The sequence below is a fragment of the Procambarus clarkii genome, chromosome 24 (assembly GCF_040958095.1).
Source record: "Procambarus clarkii isolate CNS0578487 chromosome 24, FALCON_Pclarkii_2.0, whole genome shotgun sequence".
Classification (NCBI taxonomy): Eukaryota; Metazoa; Arthropoda; class Malacostraca; order Decapoda; family Cambaridae; genus Procambarus; species Procambarus clarkii.
The window spans coordinates 31,786,794-31,807,486 of record NC_091173.1 but is presented as its reverse complement, the minus strand read 5'-3'; the positions used below and the strand labels follow the sequence as shown (position 1 = coordinate 31,807,486).

At 44.1% G+C, this 20,693-nt stretch overlaps 1 protein-coding gene across 1 annotated transcript in view; it reads right to left on the bottom strand.

Annotated features, from left to right (window-relative positions):
• LOC123761585 (uncharacterized) overlaps positions 1–20,693 on the bottom strand; it is a 418,399-nt gene that overhangs the window by 277,714 nt on the left and 119,992 nt on the right. Inside the window, exon 2 of the mRNA XM_069330775.1 lies at positions 13,083–13,181. Coding sequence (XP_069186876.1) covers positions 13,083–13,181 — 99 coding nt within the window. The remainder of the gene's footprint in view (positions 1–13,082; positions 13,182–20,693) is intronic.

The following is a 20,693-nucleotide window of genomic DNA, read 5'->3' as shown; positions in this document are numbered from 1 at the left end:
GCTGCGCAGACTGCGACACGGTGACGTATGACGTCATACTAGTTTCCTTGTTTTCTGTTGAAGAGTTCTATCCACCTAGTTCGGCTTTAGGTAGCAATTTTCACCAGAATAGGGGTTTGTTTTGGAATGCTTACCTTTCTGGATGCTTGACCCGGTCGATGGCAGACATAGAATGCTTCCTACCACACGGGGGGTTTCTATAGGCCATTGCTGCCCTTGCCTCTCTGAGGGGGCCAGGTACTGGCCATGGTCCCTGGTAGGCCCTAGAACTCCATACACATGACTGATGCCAAAGTCTGACATTAGTATATCAGCCTGGTAAAGCTCCAGGGAGCCGACGGGGCTCCCCCCAGAAAACCAGCGTTGAATGTAATGAAACGCCATTTTCTAGGCGAGTCCCGGAGGGTCCCTGGAGCTGATATACTAATGTCAGACTTTGGCATCAGTCATGTGTATGGCGTTCTGTGGGCCAACCAAGGACCACAAGCCAGAAATCCCCCCCCCCCCCCCACAGAGGCACGAGGAGCAATTGCCTAAAGCCACCCTAGCGTGGTTAGAAGCATTCTATGTCTACCATCGACTGGGTTAGGCACCCAGAAAGGTAAGCATCCTAAAATAAACCCCTATTCTGGTGAAAATTGCTACAAAAAGTTAAACAAGAGGATAGAACTCCCAAACAGAAACGAGCACGACGTCACATGTCGCGCCTGCTGTCTGTACAGCTACCCCCACCCTGAGAGGGGGAAGGGGGAGCCTCAGACCCCCGTGACAGCCATCAACACACCAGTTCTGAGACTGGATATCAAAAACATGTGAAAAGCGCTGACTGGGGGGAGGGAGGGAGGGTTGCCAGGGAGCCTCCGGGACTCACCCAGAAAATGGTATTTCATTACATTCAACGCTGGTTTTCTGGCTACCTACCCGGAGCTACCTACCAACAGATCCAGGGGCCTGAGTAGCCTGGTGGATAGCGCGCAGCTCTTGTAATTCTGTGGCGCGGGTTCGATTCTCGCACCAGGCAGAAACAAATGGGCAAAGTTTTTTTCACCCTGAATGCCCCTATTACCTAGCAGTAAATAGGTACTGGGAGTTAGTCATCTGTCACGGGCTGCTTCCTGGGGTGTGGGATGTGGAGAGAGAGAGAGAGAGAGAGAGAGAGAGAGAGAGAGAGAGAGAGAGAGAGAGAGAGAGAGAGAGAGAGAGAGAGAGAGAGAGAGAGAAAAAAAAGGAGTTAGTAAACAGTTGATAGGCAGGCCGAAAGAGCAAAGCTCAACCCTCGCAAACACAACTAGGTGAATACAGATGAAAACTATAGGGACTTACCCAGGAGGCGGTCGCTGCTCACTCCTCAACGCGAAGTCTTGACAACTACAACCGCCGACCCAAAGCAACAGAGGCCCAACTAGGCCCAGGAGCGTTCACCAAGTAACGCGCAGCCAGGACCCTGTTTAGACCTCCAAAAACTCTGTGCCCGAATGTCAACCCAAGAAATATTACCAAAAACAGCAGCAAGAGCAGCAAACTTGCGAACATCATTGGCACGAGGATAGACCGCAGGCTGGCTAGACCGAACAACCCTGTGGACAGCCTGGGAGACCCGAACCCTGGAACAGGGAAGAAGGGAAACCGGATCAACCCAAAAAGCATCCCTGGCTACAGATTCCGTGGCGCGCACATAACGGCGAAGAGCCGCACCGGACACAACGCATGATGCATCCCCGCCTTGACGAACCAAGCATCAACAACCCATGGACCCCTCCAGAAAGCAGCAGTCTCATTCTTCGCCAGAAAAGGAGGAGATAGCTGCAAATGAACAAACCTACCGCCAGAACCAAATGAGCAGATACCCCTGTGCTGGAGGAGAGCATGAAGCTCCCCGACCAGACCCCCAGAGGCCAATGCCAACAAGAAAAGAGCTTTAACCCTTAAACCGCGCATATCATATATATATGATATCAGTGACAAAACCGAAACCGCGCACATCATTTATATATGCTTTCGTGTCTAGCGCTATAATTTAAATGCCCCGCCTGGGATAGGGGCAGCTATAGTACAGCCATGACCAATAGTTGCCAGATGCCACCTAGAAAAAGAATCCAGGCCAACATTCTTGGGTGTGAAAGCGTCAGTAATGAGCAAGCCACCAAGGCTGGCGTACGCAGCACGAGCTCACAGCACCGCTGTTCAGCTTTTGACCACAGTATCGGCTACAAATGCCATAATATATATGATCCTGCTATTATTTAGCGATGATAGTATTATAGAAGACCCCCTGACTGTGATAAAACTGACCAGGATTCTGATAATAGCAGGATTGTGGTGATATTTAGCGCTGTGCTCCATGGAGGGAGGAGTAAGGCTGTGGGAGGGAGGGTTGTGGCGTCGTCTTCTGACTGTGTGTGGCCACCATTTATTGACTGCACTCACCATACCAGCTTAGTGGTTCGCTATGGTGAACACAAATGTAGATACTTATATATAACGTGTATAGTGTGAGATAACAGCGAGAGGAGTAGGTTGGGAGCCGCCATTTTGGTGAGGGAGATGCATCGTCTGCACGCCTTATCATGTTATTTATTGGTGGCCACTATGGTCTTTGGGCACCATACCAGCTTTTTGTACAGGTATGGTGAATAAAACAGGTAGATACTTATATATAAGGTGTGTATATAGCATAATAACACCACAAACAATATTGTTGGAGGAGAAATATTAGTGCATCTGGCCTTGAGGCCGGCCGCCACCAGCTGACTGTGTGAGTAGCTACGTCTTCGTGTCTTTACTCACCATACAAGCTTAGATGTGCAGTTATGGTGAACAAAACATTGTAAATGCATATATATAACGTCTGTGTATAGTGAATAAATGCAAAAACAGTATTGTGGGAGGAGAATGAGGGCAAGTGAGGTAGTGTTGAGGGAATGAGTGGCAGTGAGTGGCTCGCAGGTGTGTGGCGGTCACTCCTCATTGCTTTTTGACTCACAAGACCAACTTAGTAGTTCGTTATGGTGAACAAAACATGCAGATACCTCTATATAACCTGTGTATATAGTGTAACAACAGCAAAACTGTTTGTTTATTGTTTTATGAACTATAATAATTGAATCATTAATATGCACACCATAATTTTGAGTACAGCGATGGTTTACACATTTTATTACATAAATATACCACAATTCACTGTATGGAATAATATTACAGTACAACCTCGATTCAACGTACCCCGATTCAACGAATCTCCGGTTAGTTCGCAAACTTTTCAGGCCGGATTTACTCACCCGGTTCGACGAAACAATGGTTCGCCGAAGCGGGGGATGTTCGGATTTGCTTGCGAACGTCCAGACAGAGTTCACAGATTGGTGGAAAACTTTCACATTCTTTCACAGATTACAATTATTAATTCCTTCATATGACACGTTCGATCACACAAGTGGACCACACAAGTGGACCGCACAAGTGGTCCACATTTGGTTCACAAGCTTATGATGTTGGGACAGAGTTCACAGAGTGGTGGAAAACTTTACCATACCATCACAGATTACAATTAATAATTCCTTCATATGACAAGTTGGATTCACACAAGTGGACCACAAATGGTCCACAAGCTTACGATATTGGGAACAGAGTTCACAGAGTGGTTGAAAACTGTCTCATTCTATCACAGATTACAATTAATAATTCCTTCATAAGACAAGTTGGATCACACAAGTGGACCACATAACAAGTGAATCATATGAACCAAACACCAGCCAGATTCGTCCACACAAGTGAACGACTGAGTTTCAATGATTTTCGTTCACCAATTGGTCGCACACGTATCTTTGTAAATTAATTCAAAGGTTGAAGCGTGAATAGCTAGCTAATGTGTTGAAATCTTCTTGTATACATTTTCTGTGATGAAACAAAACAAGTGAGGGTGAACAGATAAGGGAATATTGTGGAGTAAACTTCACTTTACAGTGAGGTTTCACTCACTTTCGTCTGTGTTGTCATAGTTTAGTGACCCATGACTTTGAATGTTTCACATTAATAAATCATTTCTAAAACTGGTGTTTTAATAACTCTTTATTATCCTAGTTAAACTAAACTAAATAAAACAAAATATATACTGTAATATGATAGATATCTGTTAAAGTATTTGAGAAATTATTCACGTTATTGGCGGCACAACTCCAGCACGAGTGGACGGGTCTAATCCCTGTCCACACAACACCATGCTTGTTTTGTACGATTTCGTCGCCACAGTTCAGTGATCTACGGCTTCGAAATAATAAAATTAATAAATCAGTTCCAAAGTATTTTTTATAGCTCTTATTACCGTAATAATGTTGCTAAGCTAAATATGTAACCCAACAATATATAATTTAATGTAAATCGAATACTTGAGAGAAATTTATGTTACTGGAAATCGAACATAGTACCTGGCGGTGTTTTGTTCGATTTCAGTCGCCACAGTTCAATGACCTACGGCTTCGAAATAATAAAATTAATAAATCAGTTCCAAAATAAGTATTTTTTATAGGTCTTATTATCGTAATAATGTTGCTAAACTAAATATATAACCCAAAAATATATAATTTGATTTAAATCGAATATTTTAGAGAAATTTATGTTACTGGATCTGGCTTAAACACCAGCCTACTGAAGCGTGTACGTATAGAACTTAGTCTGTGTTCGTACAGTATGCACCCAGTGCCCTTAGCTTTGTCTGCGATTGACGTACAGTATTTATCCGCCAGTGGAAGAATAATTGTGGAATTGACCATTTTTTACTACAGCTCTTTGGTTATAAAACAAAATGTCTCAGGGGCTTACTAATAGTGCCTTATTAATGCCAAAAATGAAGCAATATTTTGCAATTACTAATAGCAGAAAATCAACCAGCACAAGAACAGCCGTACCCAGCACGAGAACAGCCGTACCCAGCACGAGAACAGCCGTACCCAGCACGAGAACAGCTGTACCCAGCACAAGAACAGCTGTACCCAGCAAGAGAACAGACATACCAAGCACGAGAACAGCCGTACCCAGCACGAGAACAGCCGTACCCAGCATGAGAACAGCCGTACCCAGCAAGAGAACAGCCGTACCAAGGACGAGAACAGCCGAACCCAGCACGAGAACAGCCGAACCCAGCACGAGAACAGCCGAACCCAGCACGAGAACAGCCGTACCCAGCATGAGAACAGCCGTACCCAGCACAAGAATAGCCGTACCCGGCACAAGCACAGATGTACCCGGCACTAGTACAACAGCCATACCCAGCACTGGTACAACAGCAGCCAGCACCAGCTCAGATGCAGATGAACCCACAGCAGCAGTGAGCATCAGCAAAGCTGATGCAAACATCTAAAAACATCGTGTGCGGCGTGAACAGTTAGAACAAGTGTTAAATTTAAGTGTGTACACAGTGTTAAAATTAAAGTTGCAGTAATTTTAGTGTACAATAGTTTTTATGAACTGTATTGTAGTACTCAACATACAGCAGAACTACTTTTAATCAACACAGTGCTAACGGCATAATGCCCTGCAGTACGTATTTACTGTAGAGCATTCACAAAGTCACAAAACTTCTAGACGGACATAACTTCAACAATAAGGTAAATTTATGAATTACAGTATTTTTTAGTAGAGAAGTAATATATAGGTACAGTATGCAATATGATAATGCATTTTTATTGTGTACAAAAAAAAAAAAACACTGACACAAACGCCCCCTGAAGGTCACCTCTTGCAACGAATCCAACGCTCCAACGAACTGGGGTTGGTCCCATATAGTACGTTGAATCGAGGTAGTACTGTACTGCAAAAAACTAAGAAAAAATCAGACACATTGAAATAATTAGGTAATAATATACTTGTGGCAACTGCCGTCTGACAGCTCGGGCGGAGTAGACCTCGTCTGGCGAAGGCTCTGGCAACGCCCCTTTTCTACCACACTTCCCTACCCTATTGTGGCTAAAATATGCCACCTACTGATTTTTTTGTTATTTTTTCCGTGATCAGGGAACAAAAATGAACACTTCTATCGGACGAAAGAATTTTTTTTTTTTTTTTTTTTTTTTTTTTGCACCTGTGGGTGTGAATTCCATTTGGTCCCCTAGCGGTTTGAGGATTAATGAAGCTGAAGATTACAAAGCTGTGAAGATTGCATCATCCTCTGCAGCGCTTGTTTTGTATTGTTCAGTGCTGTAAACAGGGTACATACAGTATGTACACTTATTTTCAGGCATTCACTTCACACAACAGCTAGGCTTACTATTAATTCACATGAGTTCTCCTGTTCTAATTCTAATTCACAATTGAAAATTATTTCTACTGTATATTTGCACTGTATTCTATCTTTTTGTCAAGGTTTAAATAATCATTAACACTTACAATACTGTACTCTATCAACACTTTTTACACTAATTTATGTGCCTTTCAATCATGTTTTATATCGTTAGCGGAGGCTACACGACTTGTTGATGGGAATTCAGCATCGGCAGGTGTAACATGGCTTGTAGGGCATTTCGTTGCCGGCGAATGCTCCACGATTTGTCGATGGGAATTCAGCATCGGCCAGTGCAGCATGGCTTATAAAGCATTCGTTGCTGGCGGAGGCTGCACAACTTGTTGATGGGAATTCAGCATCGGTTGGTGCAGCATGGCTTGTAGAGTATTTGTTGCCGGCGGAGGCTACACAACTTGTTGATGGGAATTCAGCATGGGAGGTGCAGCATGGCTTGTAGAGCATTTGTTGCCGGCGCAGGCTGCACAAGTTGTTGATGGGAATTCAGCATCGACGGGTGCAGCATGGCTTGAAGGGCACTCGTTGACAGCGGATGCTGCATGACTTGTTGAATTCCCAGGGGATGCAGCATGGCTTGTAGACGAAGATTTTTCACGAATCGTTGAAATCATGAATTTATCTACTTTTTGTCTGAATCTGATTTTCTCTGGCTAATATTCTGAGACATTGCTCTCACCCACATGAGTTCACAGTAAACAGTGCGGACACATGGCCCGGCACAGTACATTCTAGGTCCGTGGGAAAAAAATTCCCAATTGCCTATACTATAAAAGGTATTTAATAAGAAAACAAAGAATTTTGCTCAATAACAATGGTTTCAAAATATTTTATTAATAATAATTTAGAATTTTCTTCATTAAACTGAATCTTTTTAAAACAAAGTTAAGATTTAATATACGACTCTGGATGATCGAGGTCAGTGGCCTGGTCACCATGTGAGGGGCCACCGATGCCAAAACAAACCCAATACCGACCATTAGTAATATCGACCGCCAGACCGTTACATGAGGCTCTAGATACAGTCTCCCAAACCGGTTGTTATTACCGGCAGATCGATATAAAAGAGGCCGTTAAATTGAGTGGATACTGGCTTTACACAGCACATGATGCACCTCTGGCCGAACCAACCAAGCATCCACAACTAACGGACCCTTCCGGAAGCGTTCCATCTCATTCTTCGCCACAAAAGAAGGAACTAGCTGCAATGAACAAAATGTTCACCAGAACCAAACAAACAAAACTTCTGGTGCCAGAGGAGAACATGAAGCTCCCCAACCTGACCCCCATAGGCTAAAGCCTACAAAAACAAAGCCTTCCAGAAGCAATCACGAACAGAGGCAACCACAAATTGAGGTGAAGAAAGAACTCTGTCCAGAGACCACAAAAGCTCAGGTGGCACATGAGCAGGCTGGAGGTGAAATGATGCATGAGAAAGCATGTGGAATGAGGCAGAAGTTATATCCTCTCCAAATGCAAGCTGCAGCGGCTCCGCCAATGCCACACAATAAGAAGCGACAGTATTCGGCATGAGATGCCAGTTTGGGAAAAGAGAGAAAGAGCAAAAAAAACTTGTGCGATAGCAATGAAGTGAAAGAAAATGATTGCAGACCAAGAAACCGCATACTGTTGCTGAGAAAAAGACCGCAAGTGGGATACCATCAAAGAAGCCACCTGAACATCAAACAAATGGTGACACACATGCCTAGAAAGACCAGACACCAATCACAGAGGAGAAACTCTAACCAGCAAGGTACCTCACCGGTCCCAACCAACTGAAAGAGGCGAAGCCGCGGGTTCAATCACTGAGTAAGCCACGCCTGAAACCAAGGTTGGGCCAGCTACCGTGGGCCAGAAGAATCACCCTCCCTTGATACGATTCGAGCCAAGCCAGAACCCAGAGCAACAGCTGGACCGGCAGAAAAAGTTACAAAAATCCCCACCTCGACCAGTCCTGCCAAAAAGCATTCACCGCAAGAGAATCACAGTTGGGGCACAGTGCCATGTACACAGGAAGATGCAAAGAAGTCCACCTCTGGGCACCTGTACATCCGGCAAAGCCAAAGGAAGGAAGCGGCATCGACCATCCAATCAGTGGAAAGATGAATGAAGCGAGACAGGCCATCTGCCAGGACACTGGACACTCCCTAAACATGAACAGTACGGAGAGCTAAACCCCGAGAACTCAACAGAAGAGCTACCTAGAGAGTAGCTCTTACAGAAGGGTGACCAGCTCCAAAAAACCACTGACTGAAGCGACCCTCACCAGTTCAAACAATGAACCACAGGGAAGCAGTCTGATGGAGCTGGATCACAGAGCCTCGTGGATCCGCACCTGTGGGAAAGCTTCCCACATCACCCTTAAATTTTTTGATGCAGCATGCAAAAATAAAAATACTGCTGTTGCTATATTAATAACACTTAAGTTAAAATTATTTTAGTTGATCCTGTAAAGGATGGCGTACTTGACAAATCTGCCCCAGAAAATGAGAATCATATAGTATCCACTCGATTTAACGGCCTATATGAAGTTGTACCCAGGTCATTATTTCCAGAGCTCCAGTATTATTTCCGAAGATAAGTGTCGGTAATTTTTCAAGTAACATTCAGGTAAGATATATTTTATACAGAGAGCCACTGGGTCCACTACTCTAGTGCCTTCTACCCTGTGACGTCATAGATTCACAGCACATTGTTTTGATTTGTAATGAGGCTGGAGTATTCATTCCTTGACTTTATTGGACATATCTGCACAATCAAGGAACATCCGTGCACCATGTCGGCTCCAAATGCACTCGTGGTGTCAGTGATGGCTGACTGGTGGGTGGATGGGCAGGCAGGCAGAGCTTGGGAGGGAGGCAGGCAGACAGAGGCTGGGTGGTAGGCAGGGAGGGAGAGGCAAGGAGGGAGGCAGGCAGACAGAGGCTGGGTGGTAGGCAGGGAGGGAGAGGCAAGGAGGGAGGCAGGCAGGCAGAGGCTGGGTGGTAGGCAGGGAGGGAGAGGCAAGGAGGGAGGCAGGCAGGCAGAGGCTGGGTGGTAGGCAGGGAGGGAGAGGCAAGGAGGGAGGCAGGCAGGCAGAGGCTGGGTGGTAGGCAGGGAGGGAGGGAGGCAGGCAGGCAGAGCTTGGGAGGGAGGCAGGCAGGCAGAGGCTGGCTGGTAGGCACAGAGGGAGAGGCAAGGAGAGAGGCAGGCAGGCAGAGCTTGGAAGGGAGGGAGGCAGGCAGGCAGGCAGAGGTTGGAGGAGGGAGGCAGGCAGGCAGAGGTTGGGAGGGAGGCAGGCAGGCAGAGGTTGGGAGGGAGGCAGGCAGGCAGAGGTTGGGAGGGAGGCAGGCAGGCAGAGGCTGGCTGGTAGGCAAGGAGGGAGAGGCAAGGAGAGAGGCAGGCAGGCAGAGGCTGGGTGGTAGGCAGGGAGGGAGAGGATGGAAATGGATGGTAGGATGGAGATGGATGGAGGAATGGATTGATGGATGGATGGATGGATGGATTGATGGAGGGAGGGAGAGATGGATGGAGCTATGGTTGTTGAGGTGAAGCAGACAGCGTGTGTGTGTGGGAAGTATGGGGTGGGGGGTGGGAGGGAGGTGTGTCGATGGTGGGGAAAGGACCGGCTCACTGATGAGCCTAACATACTTTACCCAGTTAACCAGATGTTTCTTAACTAAATTCTGGATGTACATCATATATATTTTTGCTTACAAATTTTGTTTAGTAATATTATTAGGATAATAAAAAGTTATAAAATACTTGTTTCATGAATGCTTTATTGTATTAGATGGAGATTCTCCAGGGTGTCTCTGGCTGGCTGGCAATCTACTGAGCCATTTCCCAGAAGGGTCTTGGGGAGGGGGGGGGACACACAGGAAGTAAGGGTGTGGGGGAGAGGTTCAGAGAGGGTGAGGGAGGGGATGAAAGGGGTAGGCGGCATATATGACAGCACTTTTTTTTATTTTTAAATGTATCAAAAATGAATCCATATTATGGATGGGAGACCGAGGGGTATAGGCTGAGGAGCTGAATGAGTATACCGGGTAAGTTCGCTAGGCACAAAAATCGTTGCTAATAATAAAACCGTCTGTTATCACAAGACTTATGATGTGTCGGCAGTTATGAAGGAAGCTCACGTCATCTTACCCAGTATACATAATCCACATCTGATATGTTATACATTATTTAACATTGGTGTTACCTTTAAGACACATTTATTCATTATTTAAACAAAAAATGCTCCTAGAAATTTGAGAGGAGTGATTAAATTTTCATCCGCCTGTCAGCTATTTGCAATGTGTGAATGACAACGCCACCAGAGCGCTATAATGGTGCGCCACTGCCAAGTGTGCCGCCCTGGTGGCCTGATGCAGCAACACAAAACATCACATCCAGAAATATAAGTTTCACATCCTGTATAGTAATTCTCTTGCCCAATATATAAACAACTACATCACAGCTGATCTTAGAGGAGGTAAGAGTTGTGGTACAAAATCCACTTTAAAATATCTTTCAATAAATGCATGATGAAACATAGAAAACATTTTTTCTACTTAATATCCTTGTAAAATAGAGGTGGGTCCTATGCGAGGGTGCGTCTTTTACGCTGGCAAATACGGTACTGTATTCACATCGCTAGAGCATCTCACACCCATAATGCTATTACAGTACAACCTCGATTCAACGTACTATATGGGACCAACCCCAGTTCGTTGGAGCGTTGGATTCATTGCAAGAGGTGACCTTCAGGCGGCGTTTGAGTCAGTGCCTTTTTTTTCTTGTACACAATAAAAATGCATTATCATATTATATACTGTACCTATATATTATTACCCTACTAAAAAATACTGTGTTACATTTGTTATTTACCTTATTGTTGGAGTTATGTCCATCTTGATATATCATGGAGTTGTGAATGCTGTACAGTAAATACGTACTGTAGTGTATTACACTGTTAACACTGTGTTTTAAGTAGTTCTGCTGTATGTTGAGTACTACAATAGAGTTTATGAAAACTATTGTACACTAAAATTACTGCAACTTTAATTTTAACACTGTGTACACACTTAAATTTAACACTTGTTCTGTCTGTTCACGCCACACACGATATTTTTAGATGTTTGCATCAGCTTTGCTGGTGCTCGCTGCTGCTATGGCTTCAGCTGCTTTCGAGCTGGTGCTGGCTGCTGTTGTACCAGTGCTGGGTACAGCTATGCTCGTGCTGGGTACGGCTGTTCTCATGCTGGGTACAACTGTTTTCGTGTTGGATGATTTTCTTGCAAAATATTGCTTCATTTTTGGCATTAATAAGGCACTATTAGTAAGCCCCTGAGACATTTTGTTGTATAACAATACAGCTGTAGTTCAAAAATGGTAAATTCCACAATTATTCTTCCACCGGTGGTTAAATACTGTACGTTAATCACAGACAAAACTAAGGGCACTGGGTGCATACTGAACGAATGCAGACTAGGTCTATACGTACACCCTACAGTAGGCTAGTGTTTAAGCCAGATCCAGTAACATAAATTTCTCTCAAATATTCGATTTACATCAAATTATATATTTTTAAGTTATATATTTAGTTTAGGAACATTATTATGAGAATAAGAGCTATAAAAATATTTTAGAACTGATCTATTAATTTTATTATTTCGAAACCATAGGTCCACTGAACTATAGCGACGAAATCGAACAAAACAAACATGGTGTGTGCACACGGATTAGACCTGTCCACTCACGCTGGACTTGTGAGCGTCCAATAACATGAATAATTTCTCAAATAGCAGATATCTATCTTATTGCAGTATATTTTTGGTTTTATTTAGTTTAGTTTAATTAGGATAATAAAGTAATTAAAACACCAGTTTCAGAAATGATTTATTAATCTGAAACGTTCAAAGTCATGGGTCACTGAACTATAACGACACAGACGAAAGTGAATGAAACCACACTATAAAGTGAGGTTTACAGTACAGTATTCCCTTATCTGTCCACCCTCACCCATCTTCTTTCATCACAGAAAATGTATATAAGAAGATTTTCAACACATTAGCTAGCTATTCACGCTTCTGCCTTTAAATTAATTGACAAAGATACGTGTGCACGAATCAGTGAACGAAAGTCATTGAAACTCAGTCGCTCACTTGTGTGGACCACTCTGGCAGGTGTTTGGTTAATATGCTTTACTTGTTATGTGGACCTTTCTGGCTTGTGTTTGGTTCATATGGTTCACTTGTTATGAGGTCCATTTGTGTGATCCAACTTGGCTTATGAAGGAATTATTGTAGATAGAATGAGTTTTCCACCACTCTGTGAACTCTGTCCCAACATCATAAGCTTATGGACCCACTTGTGGTCCACTTGTGTGGTCCACTTGTGTGGCCTACATGTGTGGTCCACTTGTGTGACCCAACTTGTCATATGAAGGAATTATTAATTGTAACCTGTGATGGATTTGGAAAGTTTTCCACCACTCTGTGAACTGTCCCAACATCCTAAGCTTGTGGACCACTTGTACGGTCCACTTGTGTGGTCCACTTATGTGATCGAACTTCTCATATGAGCGAATTATTAATTGTAATCTGTGATATAATGGGAAAGTTTTCCACCAGTCTGTGAACTCTGTCTCGACATCGTAAGCAAATCCGAACATTCCCCGCTTCGGCGAACCGGGTGAGTAAATCCGGCCTAAAAAGTGTGTGAACTAGCCGGAGATTCGTTGAATCGGGGTACGTTGAATCGAGGTTGTACTGTATATTGCATTATTATCACTAAATATTTTAGGATAGTAGCAACACTACCATACCTGGTCAGTCAGTACCTGCACCTGCTCACACGACCCAGCCACTGGGAACTGCTCACATAACCCAGCCATGGGGAACTGCTTGGCCATTTGTTTGCTCATCTGAAATGCAGTTCATAATTAGCAGCTCATCTAAACATTCCATGTAAGGTTTCTACAGCTGTATATGAAAAAATAATGAAAGTATTCCACAAATCTTTACAAAATATTCCTTTCATAAACTTAATTTCACTAAATACCATTATCAATTCATTGATATCAATACTGTATTGTACAAAGTTCTATACTGCTTACATAGCACACTTTCTATTAAACACAAACTGCTTACATGCACTCCATTAACTTCAACTGTTACATTCTTATCTTATACTAACTGTACTTGGCCATATGTTGCTGTGGCTTAGCAATGCATGCAGCAACCCAAAGACCAAAACGAGAAGAAAATAGACCACCCAGGTCAACGACCAGGATGGCACCATAACTAAAGAGCAGGCCAGAAGGAAACCAACGCTCAGGATCGCAAGCGGAACGGAGCAGAAGGAACCACAGCACCGAACGCAAGCTAGAGCGGCTCTGCCAGCACCACCCAATACGAGGTGACAGTACACGGTCCCAGACGATGGACCCGGAACAACCTCGAAGGGAAGATAAGCCAATCATCAGAGAATCAAGAGAATCAGAGACTGAAGGACCCTTCGCAGTGATAGGAAAACAGAAAGGACCGCCAGGAAAACCACACACCGCCCCCGAGATGAAACACACATGTGGGAAACCAACAACGAACCCACCAGTGCCAACACAAACAATGAGAAACGAGCACCATGAACGTAAATGCAAAATGCGAATCGAAAAACAGCGACCCCACAACCCAAAGGAGCAACATAACCAGCTCCAGCAGGGAAGAATGACACACGCGTCCCTGAGGCATCCAAGAGGAGAACTACGCAGGACGTGAACCGTAGGAAAGCAAACACACCCGTTCCAGAAAAGGAACAAAGAAAAACCGGAGCCAGGACCGGAACCCAGCTACCGATTCCAAGAAAAGGAACCAGTAAGGCAGGAGCAGCGGACCGAAAGTCCACAAGCCCCACAGACAGTGCAACACCGAAGCCTGCAGTAAGTCACAAAGAAAAATCGTAGGAACTCAGCACCAAAACGGAACACCAGAGAAGTCCAAAAGCAGGGAACTGAACATGGACAGAGGCCCACCCGAGCACCCAACATCAGGATAGTTAATAAGCTCCAACCCAGATACACAGACAAGTGTAGCATAGGAGGAGGAAAAACGGAAAAAGGCAAGGAAAACCCCGAATACGGACCAAGGAGCGGCCGGGAAGTAATGCACACGACCAACCACAAAATATTTAGAGGAGGGCGTACATACCCGAGGGACCTCATGGACAGCAGGGTGCAGCCAGGCACCGAAGATAGGCAAGGAATGAGTGTCCAGATAGGGAAAAGACCCAGGTGCTGACAAACGAAACCAAAAGTACCAAAATGTGGGGCAGAGCCCCACAGGACAACAAAGAACAATATACATGACAAAGGAAAGTCACTGAAGGCACATGCAAAGTAATCAAACACAAGACACCACCCCAAACACCCCTGTTAGGAGCCATCGACGCAACCCCGCCAAGCGGGGAAGAGACAGAGTAAACAAGGATGGAGCAGTGACCAAAGGTGGCACATGCCACCTTTGTGGCACGTTTTGTACATGAAACAATGGGTATAAATTGAATAAGTTCAGATTTAGGAAAGACTTGAATAAATACTGGTGCGGTAACAGGTTTGTTGATTTGTGGAACCAATTACCGCATAACGTGGTGGAGGATGGGGTCCCTCGATTGTTTCATGCGTGGGTTGGACATGTATATGAGTGAGATTGGGTGGTAATAAATAGGAGCTGCCTCGTATGGGCCAATAGGCCTTCAGCAGTTACCATTGTTCTTATGTCCTTATGTTCGTATGCACAAAGGGACACAGGAGGAAGCTGAGTACCCAAAGGAGCCACAGACATGAAAAAGAACCTGATCAATGTCAGAAGAGATAGGAAGCGGTAAGCACTAGGAAGCGGTAAGCACTAGGAAGCTCCATGGTGGAGGCAGACTCCACCCACAGGAGCAAACGCAGATAAGACAGAGCCCAGGAGGCTCTGGAAATTGCACAACCGTCGACCGACAGGAGAGAGGCGGGGCCAAAAAGCCAGAGCTCAACCCCCGCAAACACAACTAGGCAAGCACCCCACCAAAAGTTGAGAACCAGCACCTGGCCGACAGAGGCGCCAGACATGGCAATCTCACCTGCAGAGCAAACACACGAGCGTGCCACAACACAGGCGAGGCAAGTAACATACCAGGACCATCGCTAGTGGTGCGCTCGAATGCCATGCATACTAGAGGCATTAGGCATTGTATGTACCGTTACCTGAATAAAAGTTGGAAGTCTACGGAGAAATATGTCCAGAGGGGTGCGCTCTACAGAAGACAAGGAGCAGTACAGAGGGGGGAGGAGGAGGGGCCACTCCGAGCCATCCCACACCCAGAAGCAGAGGAAAGAACGATATGACGCCCCTATATATAAAACCCAGAACACCCCCAGCATCCAGAGGGCTACAACTGGAGGGAAAAAATGAGCAAGAAGCCGTAGAAAACCGCGAGAAACGATGCGTAAAACACGAGCATACCACCCATAAACAAAACACACACCCCGGCCCCAGCGTGCGAGGTACGAACGCACCACCCATCCACCGGGTGGCATGGCTCATACGCCAAGCGGACTCATATCGTACATACACATAACGTACAGACACATCGAATACACACATCGTATAAACACCAGGAAGGCGTACGTAACGAAGACGAGGAATGTCGAAACTGGAAGTAGAGACGACGTGAAAACAAAACAAGACAAAACCGAAGTGAAAGAAAACAGAGGAAGGAAGGTAACCAACAAGGCTGACAAAAGATCAGAGGGAAACCACATCAGAAGTCAACAGACGTTCCAATACTATTGGAAGGTACGAAGAGATGTGAGAACCAACGAGAACCACGACAAGCAAGCACAAACGCACGGAGGTACACATGGACAAAAATATACCCCTGATCAAGGGACACGCAGGGACCCCGATACGAAGAGAACACTATCACTGTAACACTAACTTTTATCGTAAATTATAATTTGGAATCCAGATTTCACTATCCATGTAATCTTTCTTATGAGTTTCCGTGAATGCCCCAAATATTGAGTATGACTCTAATAGGAAGCCATTTATAAACTTAACTTTATTTCTTAATTTTGACTTTAAACCTTGTATGTTTGCAAATATGAATGATTTTCCATATTGTATGTCACTTCTGGAAGGTTTTGGTAGTTCTCTCCCCTCTCCACCCTGACCCAGGGTGTGTTGTTCTGGCAAATTGTTTGTCCAGTTTTGGAAGTGGTACTGGGGAGTGTGGTAGTTTCTGTGTAGTTGGGAGGTGTAATATGTGTGGTCTTGATGATGAATTGTAGTCCGGTCTTGGGCATTTTCCCCTCTCCATCTGTACTCCTGCAATGTTTCTGCCTGTCTGTTCCTTCCTCTGGTTCTACCTGCCTCTAAAAAAATTTCCAGGGCTATTATATTGGACTTTCTCTCTTATATAGCGCTGTGTACCTCTCACGTGGAAATCAGGGCAATGAAGATCGTAGCATTTCCTGTCATAAACTGAGAGTTTGCATAGCTTAGGGTGAAAATATCTATCAGTCTGTAGCAAAACGACATCTGCCTTTCCCTAACATGTTTTGGCATTTCTGGGGATGTATGAATGTGCATTCTGTGCCTCTGGTCCTGTATGTGCACTGTCCTTTTGCATAATATATGCAAATATTTTCATCTGTGCTTGTATTCTTATTGTTTGTAGCTGTGCACGACTTATCTATCTCTGTGTTTTTTGTTCCAACTTTCTCGTTTTCGCATTCTTTCTCGGTATTGCCCATATCTTTCTACTTGTTGCTTTCATCTTTCTGATTTGTGTTCTCGTCCATCTCATTTTTTCTCTCCTTATTCATATTACCAGTTTGCTCTTCAATATTGCCTTCATTTTTGTGTACCTCGACACAATGTCCTTCTACATTGCAAATTTGGCTCTCTAAACTCTCAGTCCCTGGGTTGTGTTCAGTGTTCGTTGCTGTCTTTGCATACTCTGCATATATTTCTGGTAGCTTTTGTGTGAATTTTAGCCTATGTACTTCAGGAATGTCATTCATTAGTTTGGTGATGTTTTCCCACATCTATCATTTTGACAGATCCAGTAGTTACCTTGTCTGTTTGCATATTGTGTAGGTAATCCTGTACAACTCAGGTGAAATCTTATATTACAAACGTTACATACAATCCTTACAACATTCTTCCCAAGTGACTTAAAACAACTGCCACACGTCTCCATGTTGGGTTTGTGGTGTAGAGGTTGTCTGTTCCTTTATTTGTGATTTATTGTCGATTTATCCCTTGTTAACTTTAGTAATTTTACTATTTATAATATTATATGAAAATAATTATAATATTATATATATGTATATATAATATATATATACAGTATATTTATAATATTATATATATGTTTATTTGTTCAACTTTATGAGGGGGGTACTTATCGCAAAGTGGAGAAAATGGTCCCAGTAGGGACCGTACAGCTGACCACTGTTCCCAGTTGTATTTTAATATACAAACCGCCAGATGCAACAATTAAGGAATTCACTGAACAGATCCACAAATAGAGAATATCCTTGATAACCTAGCAAACCCAATACCAGATATCATCTTCCTTGGAGACTTCAATCTACCCAGTTTAAAATGGAGAATAGTAAACAATAACATTATAGCAGGAAATCAACCTGGAAATAACCAACCACAGGTCAGAGAACTACTGAGATTCTGTGACAAATTCTCACTCAGTCAGCAGATTACAGAACCAACTAGGAACGAAAACACGCTGGACCTGATATTCACGAACAATGAGGAGCTAATCAGAGACATTACTGTCTCAGACACTACGTACTCGGACCACAAGCTCATTGAAGTGCAAACATTAATAACGGTAGTAGGCCCAAGAGAAACAACAAGTGAGAAGGGTTATTCAATAAATTCAATTTTAATAATAAGAAGTTAGACTGGGAGAAAATAAACAGGGAGCTTACAAACATTCAGTGGGAAAATGTTCTAGGAAATAAAAATCCTACACAAGGAATAGAAAAACTGATTTCTGAAGCCTATGAAGTCTGTCTGAAACATGTTCCTTTGAGGAAAGCCAGAAAGAGGTCCAATGTAGAAAGAGAATGCAGACGACATTACAAAAGAAGGAAGAAATTAACAGAAATGCTTAAGCAGATACGACTCTCCATACAAAGAAGAAATAATTGCACGCATCACTCAGTCCCTCACCCCAGAGCAAATAGCCCACGAATTATTCTCTGAAGGTGAAGAAAGTGTGTTTGACGATTCAGACAACGATGAGGATTATACACAGTTGTCGGGAGATAGTAGCAGCAGCAGTGAAAGTGAGAATGACCGCCATGCCATGGCGAGGCCTATACGCTCTCCCATGCCTCCTCGCCCATTTTCTACCCCAATTCTACCACGACCTCACAGTTCCTGTGGATATTTTCTGTTTGAGGGTGACGAGTCAGAGGGAGGTGACTCCTTTTCTGGGTTTAGTGACTCAGATCAAAGTTTTATTGAGCCTGTGGCTGGTACCAGTGGTGTAACTGGGCGAGAAATTGTCGCGTCAGCAGCATCTCGCCCAGCCAAGCGCCACCGCATGGCACCACATGAGGGACCAAGACCCTCGTGTTCACGTGCACCCACCTCACGTGCACGTAGCCGCCGTGCTTCTCGCAGACGGTATTCAGCTCCTGGTCGCCGGTATGCATCGCTTCCTCGCCGTCTTTCCTCTGCATTTCGCAGGACGCCTGGTGTACTTGAGTGGAGTGATGGTGACGACTTTATTCCTAATATTCCTCACTTTGACGATAAAGATGTAGGGATTACAAACCTTTTCCCTAATCAAGGTGAGGACATGGCTGAGATGGAATATTTTACAGCATTCTATGATGAACCACTCATGGAATACATTGTACACCAAACGAACCTGCATGCTGCTTACCTGATTGAGAGGGAAATCACAGAATTTTCACGACTGCAGCGTTGGAAAAATACCACAGTGGCGGAAATGTATGTGTTTTTGGCACTCTGTTTGTTGATGAAGCACTGTCACAAACATGCAATAAATGACTATTGGAGCAAGGACAAGACAATACCAACACCTTTATTCGGGAAATATATGTCACGAGACAGGTTTCAGATACTCCTCAGGTGTCTACATTTTGGAAGTGTTCAGGACCGAACACCTGATGATAGACTGTGGCGAGTGAGGCACTACATGAACGATGTTATTGGAAAATTCAGAGATTTTTACGTACCAGCACAGAAGCTGGTGGTTGATGAATCTCTCATACTTTTCAAGGGACGTGTTCCATTCAAACAGTACATTCCCTCAAAACGAAACCGATTTGGCCTGAAATTTTTTGTTCTTTGTGATTGTGAGACAGGATACGTGTTACAGATGATTCTGTACTCGGCTAGTGATGTAGACATTCCCGGTAACGACGAACATGGATTCTCGGGGAGTGTAGTGAAGACCATCATGGCTCCGTGGATGAACAAGGGACACATTTTATACACAGATAATTACTATACAAGTCCCTTGCTAGCTCGGTTCTTGCTAGAAAATAGAACCGGATTGGTTGGTACAGTAAAGCCACAACGAAGGGAAATGCCTGTGTTTGACAACGACATTGCAGTTGGTGAGTGTCAGAGAAGAAAAAGTGATAACATTCTGTCAGTTCGGTGGAAAGACAAAAGAGAGGTGAACTTGCTGACAACAATTCATGATGGAACAATGGTGAACAGTGGGAAAGTGAACCATAAAACAAACGCACCACTATATAAGCCAGACTGTGTTTTAGACTATAATATCAACATGCGGTTGATTGATAAATCAGACATGATGATTGGCACTGCAGAGTGTGTGCGGAAGACATGTAGGTGGACGAAAAAAGTGTTCTTCCATCTTGTGGACATGAGCATGCTGAACTGTTTCAACATGTACCTTGTGAGAACTGGACGTAAGCCCACTTTCCGTGACTTTGTATTTGATGCTGCAATACAGTTATTAGGAAAGTTTGCAAAAGATGTCCCAGGTATTCAGCGGCCCATCATAAACCCACTGTTGCAGCATGCTGGTACTCCACGCCTCGCTCACACTGAAGGCTTCCTAGCACACAAACTTAAGTATTTGCCACCTGGTGTGAAGCGTGCAATAGCCCAACGTGATTGCTTGGTGTGTAAAACAACGACATGTAGAGACAAGAAACGGAAGCTTGTGCAAACATGGTGTGAAACGTGTGGTATCCCATTATGTGCTGTCGACTGCTTCAATGACTACCACAGTCTAGAAATCTTCTAAGTGTGCTTCAAAGTGTGTATAGCGTGTGCGAGTGTGTAAATATGTAAACATATAAGCAGAACATATAATATAATAGACTGTAATGACATATTATATTGCCGTAATTGAAAAC